Below are 15662 nucleotides of genomic sequence, written 5' to 3' on the forward strand. Positions count from 1 at the left end.
AAAAAAAAATATTGCAAAAAAAGTCTCTTTATTTTAGTTTTTTTTCTAGATTCTAAAATATTGTTAAAAATAGTAAGCAATTATGCTAATAATGCGTTTAAGAAAATTAAGAGAAACGTTTAATAGAAGATTTGTCGGATTACAAAATTGTGTTTTTTTTGTATGTTTGGTTTGGTTTTGCAAGGAAACGTGTTTTTTGGGAAATGAAGTTTGTTCAATTTGAATCTAAATTGCTGTAGTTAGAAATAAACATTCTTTATCGAATCATGTGATATAGTAAGTTAATGTCCATTAGCAGAAAACGTATGTTTATGTGTATTTATATTTTTAGTATAATTTGTTTGTTTTTATAAGTTATTAATTCGAATAATAATAATACAATTTAATATATATATTCTGTTACGTTCATTAATTTTCGGTAGAAATAATATATATTATTTAAAAATTTAAAAATATGTAATTATTTGTACAGAGTCAAGTTAGTTATGTCATTTATTATATTAATTAAGAGTGTGCTTGTTTATCCGGATTTATATTTCACAAATAAAGATATGTGACTATATTAGTTATTTTCATCCATAATTTTTGTGAGAAAAGAGAAATAGAGGATAAAGTGTAATACTAAATATCATTTTCCCTTGAAGATAAAGGGAAAAATCAAGTTAGTATAGGGTTAGTTCTAAATTTACTCTTATTAAATAAATTTAACTAACACAAATATTTTTAACAAAATGAAATAATCATAATTAACAATAAAATAAAATTTTAATAAAAAATGTATATTTATTTATAATAAATAAATTATATAATTATTATTATTATAAATATAATAATACTATATATATTTAATACAAAAGGATTTTTTAATTATAATTTTTAAATTTATGAATATTTAAATTATTTATTTTTATCTAACAATTGACAATTTTTACATATATTCAAAATTTTATATGTAAACTATTTTTTCTTTAAATAACTCGTATTTTTTTCAAAAAATTAATTATTAAACTATATAAAGTTACATTATTAATAATTTGAATTCATCTAAATTTACAAGAAAATACCTAATATTCAATTATTCTATTTTTTAAATACAATGGTAAATTTGTAATTTTATATTTTACACCTTTAAAAAATAAAAATACTCTCACAATCATTACATCATTCACAAACTTCAATAAACTTTTATAAAATATTTCAATATCCAAGCATAAGAGATATGTGATAAATAGGTAATATGTTATAAATTCGATAAATCAGTTAATGATGTTTTAATAAATATACGAAATAGATACGAACCATAAATGAAATAGTCCACTATTAGCACTACAAGTATACATTATTATATAGTAATAAGGTACGTCTTTATTAATATATCATTCATTGTAATACATAATATTTACTTACTTGATTGTTAAAGAACTTTTGCAGGTTTAATCTCGATCGAGTACTAGAGAGCGAATGCAAGAAGAAAGAGGAAGGAAGAACGACTAAGAGACGATAAACAATTATTCAAGTCAGTGACAGGTACTATTTAAACCATATACAAACACACCATTATTTTTTTAAAAATGGTATATCATTTTTATATAATAACATATACATGTTGATCGAGTTCATACTTTTTGACTATATGATTTTAGTGAAAACTAAGTTCTTAAAATAAGAGGCAATCTAATAAAAGAATAATTTTATAAATTTAAAAATAAGTTTTTGATAAAAATGATATTAAAAAATAAATCCCAATATGCATTGAAAAGGAGTTTTCAGCAAAATAATTTTAAGAAAGAAACTCCAATATATATCATAAGGATTTTTCTAATACTATGAGTTGAGTTACCAAAACGGTTAAAACTATTATGTGTATTAGCGGAATCACAAACACTCTTGTGATTGTGTAACTGCATTTTTTACTTTTTATTATTATTATTATATGTGTATTTGTAACTTTTAAATATCAAATATCACTAAGAAAAAATAAGATAAAAACATTTTATCTCATCAATTATGAGTAGGTGAAAACGGGGTTGTGGGAAAGCTATACAAGTGTCGTGCTGCTAGGCGAAGCAGCATAGAATGCTGCACCCTAGATGGCGAAAGTCCAGTAGCCGAAAGCATCACTAGCTTACGCTCTGACCCGAGTAGCATGGGGCACGTGGAATCCCGTGTGAATCAGCAAGGACCACCTTGCAAGGCTAAATACTCCTGGGTGACCGATAGTGACTACCAACTCGTGCGTTGGACTATATATTATGGGTGGTCCGATAGCGGTCCGATAGTGGGTGGCCTGATAAGCCCAACAAATACTCACTAGGATAGGCTCGAAAAGGCTCTGATACCATATTACGAAGTGAACTTTAAGCCTAACTCAACCCCATAAAACCGGCTCATGAGATTAAGGTTTGCACCCACTTATATACAATGAAAGGCTCTAATCTCTAGTCGATGTGGGATATCCAACCCAACATACAATTTTAATAGTTAAGTTACACTAAAAAATATATTAAACAAATTCAAACTTATAACACAATAACCATAATTATATTAAAACAATTACGTCATTTGCTTCATTCTCAATATTTGTATATCATTAATTTTGATCTATTACTACTATAAAACTAAAAAAAGAGGAATATAATAACGAAAAGAGAAAGAAAAAGAATAAGATGAGAACAAACTCTAAGAAAATATATATTTTCTAATCTCTTTGCTCTTTTCTGCAACAATGCCGGAACGCATTCATTCTCCTTGTCGACACCCACATCAACAATGACATTAAAATAACTCCGTACCTGTGCAAAAATTTAGATGCTCTGTATTAAAGTAACAATTTGATATATTCTGCTTCTCTGTCGTTTTCCTCTTCCACCTTCACTTGCTGTATGAAAATGAAAAACAGAGTAAAAAATAAAAAAAGAGGAACATTAACAATTAAGCAATCATAATTTATGCAATTTATATTAATTGATCAAAATAAAATAATAAAAAATACCTTTAGATTGACGAGAATGAAAAAAAAAACTAAATTTTGGTGGTTTCCATTCATTTTTTTATGTTTCTTTTTTTTTTCTTTTTTTCTCGCTTCAATCTTTTTTTTTCACACTTCTCTCAAAAGTTTGCCTTGTTGCCCGTTTGACTGCTATCAATTCAGGTTTCTATTTAAAATTTTATTTGACTCATTCTTTTCAAATAAATGTATTACACCTTTCTCAAATAGTTCATTTCAAATTTAATATTAACTATATTTCTTATTGTAAATTTAAGTAATTATAAAATAATGAAATAATCAAAATAAAAGAATAAAATAAAATATTTATATATAAATAAATTTGTGTAAAAAAAAGTTATAATAAAGAATCCATTTATATATATATATACATATATATATCGTGTTATAGACAGAAAAATAAGTAAAATGAAACAAATAACTATTTTATTACAATAAAAAAATATTTTTATTTCTCCTAGATAATCTTAAAAGAGATATTTTAAGAAATATTTAATTATCAACTTTACTGTATTCATTGCTATAAAGTTCTAAAAAAATAGTGTATATTTTGTCTCATTGCTTTTATTTTTTATTTTAATCTTCATCTTCATTCTGCTTTCTCCAACTCTCTACGACACATTTATGACTCATTATTTATATTGCTTTTGAAATATATGTCGTGTTTTTTTGTGGTAGTGTTCTGTTAAATCATTCGTAACTGTTATTATTTTTCACAGCTATAATAATCTATAAAAAAAAATTAAAAAAATTGTCTTTATTACTCAAATTCAAGTTTTGTAATTGAATTAAAAGATTATTGTTAATAAAATACACTTCCTTAAAAACAAATAACTTTAAGTGTATTGGAATAATGATATTAGTTCTTAAATTTCAGTATTTTTTTATTTATTAAAATTTAGTGTTAAAAATAGTTTATGCATTTTTTTTAATTTTTTTTTTCTCTAGTCCCAACTTTATATCTTATGAGTATATGTAATAAAGAAACTATTGAAATCAGTCATTATCTGTAACAAACAAATCTCTACCATGAATTGTATTGTAATATTATAAGATTCATGTTAGCATTGGAAATTCGTCTATCACATAAAAAAATGACAATGACCTATTTTAGTAAATTTTTTACTATAAATAATAAAAAAATTGTACTAATAGGTATGTGCGACTGAGACCATGTCTCGATCTCGATCATCACACCGACGGGCACCACACATCCAATTATGCTAAAGTAGAATTATTGAGGCTAATCAGTAATCAAGAGACACTTCTAAACATGACTCAAGTTCTCTAAAACCTGTCTTAATAAGAAAGGTCTACCACAATTATATAAATAGACACAAAATCCAAAAACCATGTATGTCAATATATAGTGCTCAGAATACTGAGTGTCAAATGCTATATCTGGCTTGAGCGTCAAAATGTCTTTTGTAGGTACCATCCGATAGTTCTTAACTGCGAAAGCCGATGAATGAAGTGGGTAGAGGAGATGAACGAGTTTGTTTGGAGGGAAACTGAAGTGCAAACCGATCGACCGACGAAGAAGCAAAGGAGTAGCTCCAATAGTTCTCTAGACCCCAACCCGTTTGAGAACAAAATATAAAATTTAAATTAAAAAAAATAAATTAAGATGCCAAGAACATAATCCTAAAATTTAATATAATAATTCTGAATCTAACAAATTGGTGAAGTTGGAGATTCAAGATTTGGCAATTTACAAATAAACTAATAGATGAAGACAAAAAGTTGTGGCAGTGATGAAGTTACTGAGTATAATATTGGTTGAAGAAAGAGTTTGTCTATGTATTGGTTTAGCTTTGCACATTCTTCTACCATTATAAGAATCTCTTAAAGCCTGTAACATTATTTTTTTTTGGGACAGTATCACACGTGTGAATCTGGGCAGCACCACACGTGTGACAAGAAAAATTATCTCCCTTTCAATAACCAATCAATCATGTCAATGCTTCAAAACTTATTTTTATTGGTGTAGTTGTTTTTTAAAATTAAAATATCACAAGTATCAATTTAATGACAACTTATTATAATTTTTATAAACCTAATATATAATATATCTTTTATACCAGGTAGAACCATAAAATAAAAGTTAAGATAGTTTTTTACCGTAAAAAAATAATTAAAATCAATATAAAACCAAGTTTAATTAAATTTTAAGTCTTTTATTAATTCAGATATTTTTAATTGAATTAAAAAAAACATTTGATTTAAAAAGTGTTTAAAAAACTCACTTATCTCTACATTTTAATAAATAAGAAATTTTGTAACTAATATTTAAAATTGTATTGGATAACAAATGACTGTGTCATCATTTACATTAATAGTGGTGACAAGAGTCTTTTGATCATGGTAAATGATGACATGAAAGTTATTAGTGAACACGATAATTTTGAACTGTGATTATCTTTTATATCAATAGTGACGACGGCGAAAGTGTCTTAATTATTGTTCATTGTTATATTTTTTCTATTTGAACTTTTTTACATACAAATTTATGATTTAGGGTTTAGAATTTAGGGTTATTGCTCATCCACAAACCCTAAACCCTACAAACTTTAAACTCTAAACCTTAAAACTTAAATCCTAGAACATAAATCCTAAACTTTCCACCGGTAAAAATCAATATCGTCCTCACTTGGATCAAATAAAGCTTTGAGTTCTTCAATGTTATCAAGCTTTTGATCTATACCCTATTTTATTTAAGGACACGTTTGTCATTTGCAAATAAAAATCTGGTGGGGTGCGGGTGCAGAAAGTAATTGTCTTTGATGGAGTAACCGTTAGCCCAAAATTTTGGATACACATTTCCTCCTTTTTATTGGCCATCTACTTCTATTCCATTGAAGAACAAAAATAGAATAATGAAATAATTGAATAATAAACAGGAATACTGTATCAAAGTTCGTTATTTAATTATCTGACACAAATTAAATATCAATAAAATCCATGTACACTTCTTATTAATAACTTAGTTAAAAAAACAAAAATAAATGTTAAATAAGAAAAATATATAAAATAAATTCGACCTTAGACCTCTTTAAATTAGTGTCATTAACTAATTTAAACTATAAATTCTACATTAGATAAAAGTACATTAATTGATAACTGATAACAAAATTGAAAAATGAAAATATTAAAAAAAATATATTTATTTAGACAAAATATTCATATATAGTTTTTTTTTTATAAAAAATTTTCATGTTAGATATCACTATTCAACTCAGTAAGACTGACCTGAAATAAAAAAAAAATACTCGTATGATTTATGATCAATATTCATTTGCAACTTGAACTTGATATGAGGTTATAATAATATATAAGTTTGAAACCTGAAATGTAGTGTTTCTGTGATTGGACCAAACCCTAGTTGAACACATGTGTGGCAGATGTAAGAAATATTAACATAGGAGAACAAAGATGTGAAACATTTTGATTTTGTCGTATTATTAAACCTTATTGTTACGTATATTATGTAACCCTAATTCAACTTACTATATACTATACTACTATTGGACCATTATTATTTTGGCCGGCTTTAAATTGATGATGATAGCATTTTTATTTTATATTATTTTCATCACCACAATAAATAATAAATAATAAATAATCCAATGCAAACCTTTTTCATTAATAAAAATTAAAAAATAAATATACATGGATAGTACGAAAGTCTTTAGTGTTCTATCATCAAATTATTATGCATAGTTTATTAGGTTTTATGACAATTATTTGAAAATCATGACAATAACCTTTTTTCTATTATTAATTTAGAGTGTAGAAATATCTACACTAACAATCCATGCGTGGAATTTTAATTTAAAAAACTAGTAGTTTTTTTTTATGTCTAATAAATACATATAATCATTCATGATTATTTTGTTAACAATTTGATTGGACTGTAATTATTAATGAAAAAATTATTATTATATTTTTAACAATTCTTTTTCCTTGTCAACATAATTTATTTATTTATATATATATATATATATATATATATACACACACACAAATACGCGCATTTATTTCACTAACAAATATTTGTTTATAATAATTATTTTAATATTTACGTATAAAACACTTTTAATTAATTTAATTTTAAAACTTAAGTGACAATAAAATGCTTAAAGAAACAATAATATAGATTGAACTTATTTTTTCCAAATTTTAAAATACTTGTTCCAACAAACTTCTACCATTCACATCCCTAAATATTAGTTTAAAACAATATAAATTAGTTTCATTTGGAAGTAGAAAACACTAAAAAATTAAACATTTAAAGTTGAAGTTAAAAGAATAACCATTTAGAAAGATTTTACCCTATTATTATTGTTATTGTCATCATACTTTTAGGCACCAACAATGGCAATAAATAACTATAATTCATATTAAAACAATGGTGATAACCAATTTGACAACAACATTGACACATCATTCATGGAGTATAACTCAATTCTCAAAATAAAATATATAACTATGTTATGCTAAGTATTGTGAAAACTTTTTAATTTGACCTATAAAGAAATAAAAATTGTAATTTTTTTAATAAAAAGAAAATGTTGAAAAAGATAATTAGGAGAGTAAAAAAAGTTATATAGAGATGAGTAGCAGTGGGACAGGTGTAGAGGGTGCAAAAACACAAATTCAAATATGCCTTTTGCATGCAAGATTTGGGTTAAGAAACTTAAATTAACCTCATAAAAGTTAAACTGAATTAAGAAGAGAAAGAAAAAAGATATAAAATATTGAGAAGCAACAGAGCAGAAACACCTATAGCATTGGTCCACCACCATCACCATTCACCACCTCAATTCATCAGCAGAGGTAGCAGGGAAGGAAGGGACAAGAGAACGCAGCGTACCCTCTAAACCCTTTACAAGCAAAACAACAAACAACACACACCCTCTGTTCCCAGGTGCTTTTTTCTATGTTTTTTTTTTTTTTAATTTTTTTTTTTCAAATTCTCATTCATTTGCCGTTTTATTGGGACCCCATTTCCCCCTTTCGTTCCAGCAGGGCCTGGAAATTCGTTCTGGGACTTAAATGCCAGATCTCGATGGCAATTGGCAATTGGGGTTTCCTCTGAAAAATTCCCACTTCGCAAAAACCTTTCTTTTTTGTTTTTATCTTCGGTTGGGTGAAAATTACTGCTGCCCTTTTCGTTGATTGGTTGTGGGTGTTTGGGGTTTTCTGCAGTGGCTTTGGATCGGTGATTGGGAAAATCTCGAGAAGCTTTGGTGTTTGCGGTATTTTCTGGGAACATCTCTCCTAGGTTTCGTTGTTTTCAAGGAACAAAAAAGTTAGACAAATTTATCGGCTTTGATTGCCGAGGGTTTTTTGTTCTGGAGGAAACAAACACTTATGCTTCCGGTTTTGTTTCGGTTTTCTGTTTTATTCAGGTATAATACAAACACAACGGTGGCATAATGCCACCACTTTGTTATGCCTGATACGAGGTAAGCTTTTCGATTTCTCTTCAACATGGTCAATTTTTTCTCTCTTTCTTTTAATGTTTGCTGTGGAAATATGTTTTGAAGACTTTATTTTGGAATGAAAGCTCTTGTGTTTTGCTTTTTTTTTTTTTTTTTTTTTCTGAAGCTTGTTCTGTGTTTTTGTTTGTTGGGTTGAGTTTAGGTTGGAAGGGGCTTGAGAATGGCAGACACAAATTCAGTTGAAGTGATTTTGGATTTTCTGAGGAGGAATAGGTTCACCCGAGCTGAGGCGGCTTTGCGTAGTGAGCTCAGTAACTGTTCTGATGTGAATGGTTTCTTGCAGAAGCTTACATTGGAAGAAAAGGACTTGCGTGGCGGGTTGCAGAATGATAAGGGGAAGCCTGTAGTAGAAAATCATGGGTTGGATTCTCGTGACGGTGTTGAAGTTTCTAAAGAACTGATTGTGAAGGAAATAGAATGTGGGACTGGTAGAAATGCTGCAGAAGAAAGCAAATGGAAAACTGTTGCTCCCACAGGGGAAAGGAACAAGTCTAGTGAAGTTGTTGGGACGAGTGAAAAAAACTTTACTTTCTCAAAGGGTTCGGAGGACAGTGTTCTTGATTTGTACTCGTGGAAGTTTAATCCCAGCAATGGTCCTGTGGAACCTTACCAAAACGATAGTGGAAGTAGACCGAGTAATGCTTTGAAGGCCCCCATATCTCAACAATCAAAGTATCAAACTGGTGAAGCTCCTGATGCAACCAACAGTAATGTGAAATCTGGGGAGGCAAATAATGTACCTGCTGAAAAGACAACTTTGTGGCTTGGAAGTAGTGGTAAAGCCTCTACAGAACCGAAGTATGACTTTATGCCTAATAAAGAACCTAAGGAACATGATCTGCAGCTCAAATTTAATGCTTCATCTCTTAAAGAGAACTTGATAGATAATCACTTGTCAAGGACTGATGAGAATGTGAGTTCATCTACAGATCTATGGAAAGATTGTTCTGTGAAGACTGTTTTCCCTTTCTCAAAGGGGGATATGTCTACAAGCTACAACGGTTCAACTTATTCTGACAGACAAGAGGAGAAGAGAAGGGCAGAAAATGGTGATGTCATGACGTCAATAAAAGAGCAAGTGGATGAAGTAGGAAGAGCTCTTTACTTAGGAAAGTTGCAAGGCAGTTCTGGCAGCTTAAATTTTCCTCTTGCACTGGAGAATCCAAAGGAAGAGTTTCCTAGGCTTCCTCCTGTAAAAATCAAGTCAGAAGATAAGCCCTTGACTTTTAATTGGGGAGATAAGTTTGAGTCTGACGGACTGGCTGTGAAACTCGCTGGTGCCGACAACTCCTTACTTATTGGGTCATATTTGGATGTCCCTATTGGACAAGACATTAAAACTACAGGTTAACATTTTGCAGTCATTGTTAACTTATCAATTTTCTTGGCATTTTAATTAGTTGTTTACTCTTTGGGTCAAATTTTCTGTTTCATTTGTTTGTTTATCATGCTGATAGTTTAGCATGTTAATTGGTAATTTTCCTCTTTTTTGGCTTGTATATGTTCCTCTAAGAGTGATCCTATTTGGCTTCTTTCTGGTATTAAGTTTGTATGTTTGACAAGTGTTGATACATCAAGTTTTGAACTAGTACTTACCATTTTGCCTGCAGTTAAAGAGGGTAAAGTTTATGTTTGGTGTGGCCATGATCATTGTGTTTACTTGACTTCAATTCAACTGATGATTTGTCCAATTCATGCCATGGATTTTTTCTGCAAATTTAAGTCTCTTGAATGTTTGTGATTTGAACTCCTATTTCAATGATATTTAGTTTGTGAAAAGAATTAGTCGCCTTAATGTCAACGATCTCATTTGTTCTTGTTAAAAAATGTATTGATTTGGAAAAAGTAATTTAAACATTCAATATTATCGTATTTTGTCTTCTGAAACTTTTTCTTTGTCCTTTATTATCTGTTTCAGATAGGAAGATTTTCCCTCTTTGCTAAATGACAATGACATTAATGCTTTTGCTTGGGCTGTTTTGCCAGAATTAACATCAACAATTTGTGCATATTCAAATATTGACTTTTTGATATATTTTTCAGGTGTGAGGAAGGCTATAGGGGGCAGTTGGCTGTCTGTAAGTCAAGGGATTTCAGAGGATACATCTGATCTTGTATCAGGTTTTGCAACAATTGGGGATGGGTTGAGTGAATCTCTTGATTATCCAAATGAATATTGGGACTCTGATGAATATGATGATGATGAAGATGTTGGGTACATGAGACAACCCATTGAGGATGAGGCCTGGTTTTTGGCACACGAAATTGATTACCCCAGTGACAATGAAAAGGGGACGGGGCATGGAAGTGTTCCAGATCCTCAGGAAAGAGGTCCAGCCAAAGATGAAGAGGATGATCAATCTTTTGCTGAGGAGGATTCTTATTTCTCTGGTGAGCAATATATTCTACCAAAAAATGTTGAGCCAGTCATTTCAGATGATCCTATTGGTCTAACAATTACTGAAATGTATGGAAGAACCAATGGTAACGATGTAATGACTCAATATGATACACAACTGATGGACGTTGAAGAACTGAATCTGATGCATATAGAACCTGTCAGGCAGGGCTTTGTCACTCACCAAAATGATCTTATCATGCTGGGAGATGGGCAGGTTCTGAATCATAGTGCGAGGCCACGAATTGAGGACATGGAAGATGATCAGCACGGTTCAGTTAGATCAATTGGAGTGGGGATCAACAGTGATGCTGCTGATATTGGTAGTGAAGTGCATGGAAGTTTGATTGGTGGTAGTAGTGAGGGGGATTTAGAATATTTTCGTGATCATGATACTGTGCGCAGTGGCTCCAAACACACTCATCAGGATTTGGACAAGAGTTCTTTTAACAAATCAGGAAAAAATAACAAGAAAAATGACAAGAATGAATCAAATAAATATGTCATAGACAGTGATAAAGATGCATGCTCGCAGATAAAAACACATACTGATGGGAACTTTTCATTCCCTCAATCTCTTAGAGATGGCCAGATGATTTCGGCTGGCTCCAGTAAGTCCCTATTTTCGAGTAATTGTAATGTAGATGAAACAGAAGACTGTCTTAATGCCTTTGTGGGCTCTGATGACATGCTTTCTTCTTGGAGGCGGAAGAGTAGTGATTCTTCGCCTGTTAAAAGTTCTAGGGATGATAATAATGCTATTGTGGTAAGATCCAGAAACTCTTCTCCAACTACGGTCTCAAATTATGGGTATACTGATGGAGAGCATGTCAAGCTAGAAAAGGATGAAAAGATAAGTGTGGTAAGGGAAGACGATATAGGTGCATCACTAGAGGATGAGGAGGCAGCTGCTGTGCAAGAGCAGGTAAGGCAAATAAAGGCTCAAGAGGAAGAATTTGAAACCTTCAATCTAAAGATCGTGCACAGGAAAAACAGGCATGTTTTAAATATTTCATTTTTACTATTTTTGTTAACTCAACAATGTAGTTGAGGAAATTAGCACTATAGATTCTTTTATGATAATACAATATAGAAGTTTAAAACTATTGAAATATGGTATAAGCTTTGTAAATCATTCCAATTTCTTTTTAACTTGACAACTATTCATTCTATCTCTCATCACTTGTGAATTCCTATTATATTAATTGATTTGTGTCACAGACATCTTTATGAAACTTTAGACACATGGACATTCGTAATAGTAAATGTAAACAACATTTTGTGAACATTTGGTTCTGTTAACAATGGAAAATAAACATTACCATGACAACAAATCTACTATTTCCCTTTTTGAAATCTCCACCACTTTTATAAAATTTGGAACAGGGTATATTTTATGATTTGTGTGAAAAACATGCATTATTTGTCATTTTATTTGTCGTGTACATCTCTTTGTTCCTTCATTAGTAGTCATGAAATTAACTCAATCAAAATGTCTGTGTATAATAATGCTGTCTTCTTAGTTGGTGCTGTGCTTGATCATTTAATTGCATGCTCTAGACTTGTTGATAATTGTTGCAAATACCTGAAGTTGTTTTAATCCTGTTATTCTTACATTTTGTGAGACGAAGCTACTGTTATGGGTACAATATAACATACATGTCTTGATAATTCTCTATGAAACTTATTGTTTAGATGGTAAGATTCTTTCCCCCATCCCATGGAAAGTTATATGCTGATGTGTACAGAGCTTTAGAAGTGTTAACTTTTGTGCTATGTTAGGAGGCCACCATGAGATTGTCATTTTAGATACTAATCTTATGTTGCAAAGTCAGCATTCTTCTTGTTCCTTTTGACCGTTTGGCATGCTAACTGAACCCAATTCTTGTTGCTCAGAACTGGCTTTGAGGAGGACAAGAATTTCCATGTTGTTTTAAATTCTGTAATAGCTGGGCGCTATCATGTCACCGAGTATCTTGGATCTGCTGCATTTAGCAAAGCTATACAAGCTCATGACCTGCACACAGGCATGGATGTCTGTGTTAAGATTATAAAGAACAACAAAGATTTCTTTGACCAAAGCCTTGATGAGATCAAGCTTCTTAAGTATGTCAATAAGCATGATCCTTCAGACAAGTTCCACCTTCTAAGATTGTATGATTATTTCTATTATAGAGTAAGTGATTTTGGATGTGCTATTGTTTTACTTATTATTATTAGTTTTTTTCTTTCAATCAATAGTTGATTTATGCATATTTCTGGGTACTATCAAGAGTCTAACATCCATGAATAGGTATAGTTTATTTTGGATGCTAATGGTTTTTGTTTGTCACTTTCTCTATATTTATGTGCACTATGTAACGATAACACATTTGTTGATTTGTCATTTTTAACTAAAGCCATTGAACTTAATGTTTATAGCTCTGGCAAGTTTCAATACTTTCCAGGATTATGATATTTAGTATAACTATCAGCACTGCCTTCAAATTTTAAAAATTTAAATCTGGCCTAACCTTTTAATCGATAGTCAAAGTGATAGCGATAAATATCTGTTATCATCTGACTTTACTATCTCTTGTAATGCAGGAACACTTGTTAATAGTATGTGAACTGCTTAAAGCCAACTTATATGAGTTTCACAAATTTAATCGAGAATCAGGGGGGGAAGTTTATTTCACGATGCCAAGGTTGCAGGTTTGTGGTGTGCTGTTTGTAATAGATCTATAGTTTTCATCCTTTCTGCTAGTATAACACTGTCATTATAAACACTTTTCAACTTATGTGTGCAGTCCATCACCATTCAGTGTTTGGAGGCACTTCAGTTTTTGCACAGTCTTGGACTAATACATTGTGACTTGAAGCCAGAGAATATTTTGGTTAAAAGCTATAGCAGATGTGAAGTGAAGGTTATTGATCTCGGAAGTAGTTGTTTTGAGACAGATCACCTTTGCTCGTATGTTCAGTCCAGGTCTTATCGTGCTCCTGAGGTTATTTTGGGGCTTCCATACGACAAGAAGATTGATATCTGGTCACTTGGATGCATCTTGGCAGAACTTTGTACGGGCAATGTAAGATCAATGTTATGCATTTCAAAATGCTATGAAGTTTTTCATACTTGAAGCGTTCAAAGATTTACTCCAAATTTCCTGTGGGAAGTACATAAAATAATATATCCTTAACTTGTGCTTAAAGCAAATGACTATACGTCTAAATCTCCCTAATGATGGATCTTTGGAACCTGATATAAGCTTTATCTCTTATATTGAAGTGCATTTTTTTCTTTGTTGAATACAAATACATGCATAATACTCTCTTTTCTCACTCAACCATGTGTGATACAGGTCCTCTTCCAAAATGATTCTCCTGCAACATTACTTGCTCGGGTGATCGGGATCATTGGCCCAGTTGATCAAAGTTTACTTGCCAAAGGACGTGATACATATAAATACTTCACAAAAAATCATATGCTTTATGAGCGGAATCAGGTGAGAACATCATTTCTAATTTTCTTAGTATTTGAATGAAACAGATTTGTGTTAGGTAATCTGAAGTCTTGATGCTTAAGGAAATGTACCTTCCTACTTGTCTTTAAACCTAGAGAGAGGTTCCTATGTTTCTAACGAAGTATTTTCTATCATCTATATTATTTTTACCACTTCTGAAACTTTGGCTTTTAACTGAACCAAATGATATCATGTGATCCACATCTTCTTGTTCTCACCCACTATAGTGCTTCTACCACACTATTTATTCTCTTCCTATGCTAAATTAAAGTACCACCATTACCCTTTTGCATTTTACTTTCTTCAAATAATTTGACAGTACTATTCATTAATGATACACAGGAAAGCAACAGGTTAGAATACCTGATTCCAAAAAAGACCTCATTGAGGCATAGATTACCAATGGGAGACCAAGGCTTCATCGACTTTGTTGCCCATTTGCTCGAGGTTAACCCAAAGAAGCGACCTTCTGCATCTGAGGCCCTGAAGCACCCATGGTTATCATACCCTTATGAACCAATATCATCTTAAAGAATTTGCAGATTTTCTCTCTCTCAGTGATAATGCGTCGAATTACCCTAAGCCGGGTAAGTTAAGTTGTCGAAAGGGAAAGGCACCACCATACATGCTTGCAGCTTTTCATTATCTATTTTAGAGATGATATGGAAAGAGTTGTGCACTTTCACATTCCTGCATGATTGATGATGCATTGAAAGGTGTTTGGTTTTGTGGGTAATACTCGTCTTTCCCATCAATGATGTAATTTAGCATGTAAGATGTAATGTTATTATGCTGTTGATTTCTTTTCTTTGGTTGGTCTTGTTGAAAAGGGAATCCTTGAAATATTGATTGTACATGATGTGGGATAATTCATTTAGTCATTAGTAGTATTTTTAGCATGTTTGGTTTCACGTTGCGGATGTGATTTTTAACGTTAATCAGAAGCTAATAGGCTATAGCTTCTACGTTCCAGATGAGTTTCCAAACACGCAGTTTGTGACATAGCACTTATTAGATTTTGCATGAGGTTTGATAGCACCGTTGGAAGCACCAGTTAAAAGAAAAGCTGGTGGCAATTGTGTTGCAAATTTTCCTTTACCTTGTGTTGGAAGCAACCAAAGTGTATCTTGATGGTGTTGTGAGCTTCATAGTGGTAGCAAATGAGTTCAACAAAGTGTGGTAATGGCATCTTCAGGAATGTGGTTATTAAGCATTTTGGTGCCTTTGGGCAACAGAACTTCTGAAGTTGC

General features: G+C 31.1%; 1 protein-coding gene across 3 annotated transcripts; it reads left to right on the top strand.

Annotated features, from left to right (window-relative positions):
* Positions 1-7642: 7642 nt before the first annotated feature.
* Positions 7643-15323, top strand: LOC137837893 (uncharacterized). Of its 3 annotated transcripts, none has more exons than XM_068647059.1 (10): positions 7643-7934; positions 8216-8265; positions 8419-8475; positions 8654-9857; positions 10555-11905; positions 12806-13085; positions 13496-13603; positions 13699-13977; positions 14251-14394; positions 14755-15323. In XM_068647059.1, the coding sequence occupies exons 4-10, from the start codon at positions 8672-8674 to the stop codon at positions 14941-14943; spliced, it is 3537 nt and encodes a 1178-aa protein (XP_068503160.1). In that variant the 5' UTR covers positions 7643-7934; positions 8216-8265; positions 8419-8475; positions 8654-8671; the 3' UTR covers positions 14944-15323. The 3 variants fall into 3 exon arrangements, with proteins under 3 accessions (XP_068503160.1, XP_068503161.1, XP_068503162.1); XM_068647061.1 differs by having other exon boundaries at positions 7726-7934; positions 8036-8265; XM_068647060.1 differs by having other exon boundaries at positions 8036-8475.
* Positions 15324-15662: the final 339 nt, after the last annotated feature.

Source organism: Phaseolus vulgaris, chromosome 4 (genome assembly GCF_051622355.1).
Source record: "Phaseolus vulgaris cultivar YP4 chromosome 4, ASM5162235v1, whole genome shotgun sequence".
NCBI classification, from domain to species: domain Eukaryota; kingdom Viridiplantae; phylum Streptophyta; class Magnoliopsida; order Fabales; family Fabaceae; genus Phaseolus; species Phaseolus vulgaris.

Coding starts and splice junctions, on each gene's coding strand:
- LOC137837893 (XM_068647060.1), top strand. CDS start 8,672: ATGGCAGACACAAATTCAGTTGAAGTGATTTTGGATTTTCTGAGGAGG. Junction 9,858..10,554: donor ACAAGACATTAAAACTACAG/GTTAACATTTTG, acceptor TATATTTTTCAG/GTGTGAGGAAGGCTATAGGG. Junction 11,906..12,805: donor ATCGTGCACAGGAAAAACAG/GCATGTTTTAAA, acceptor CTTGTTGCTCAG/AACTGGCTTTGAGGAGGACA.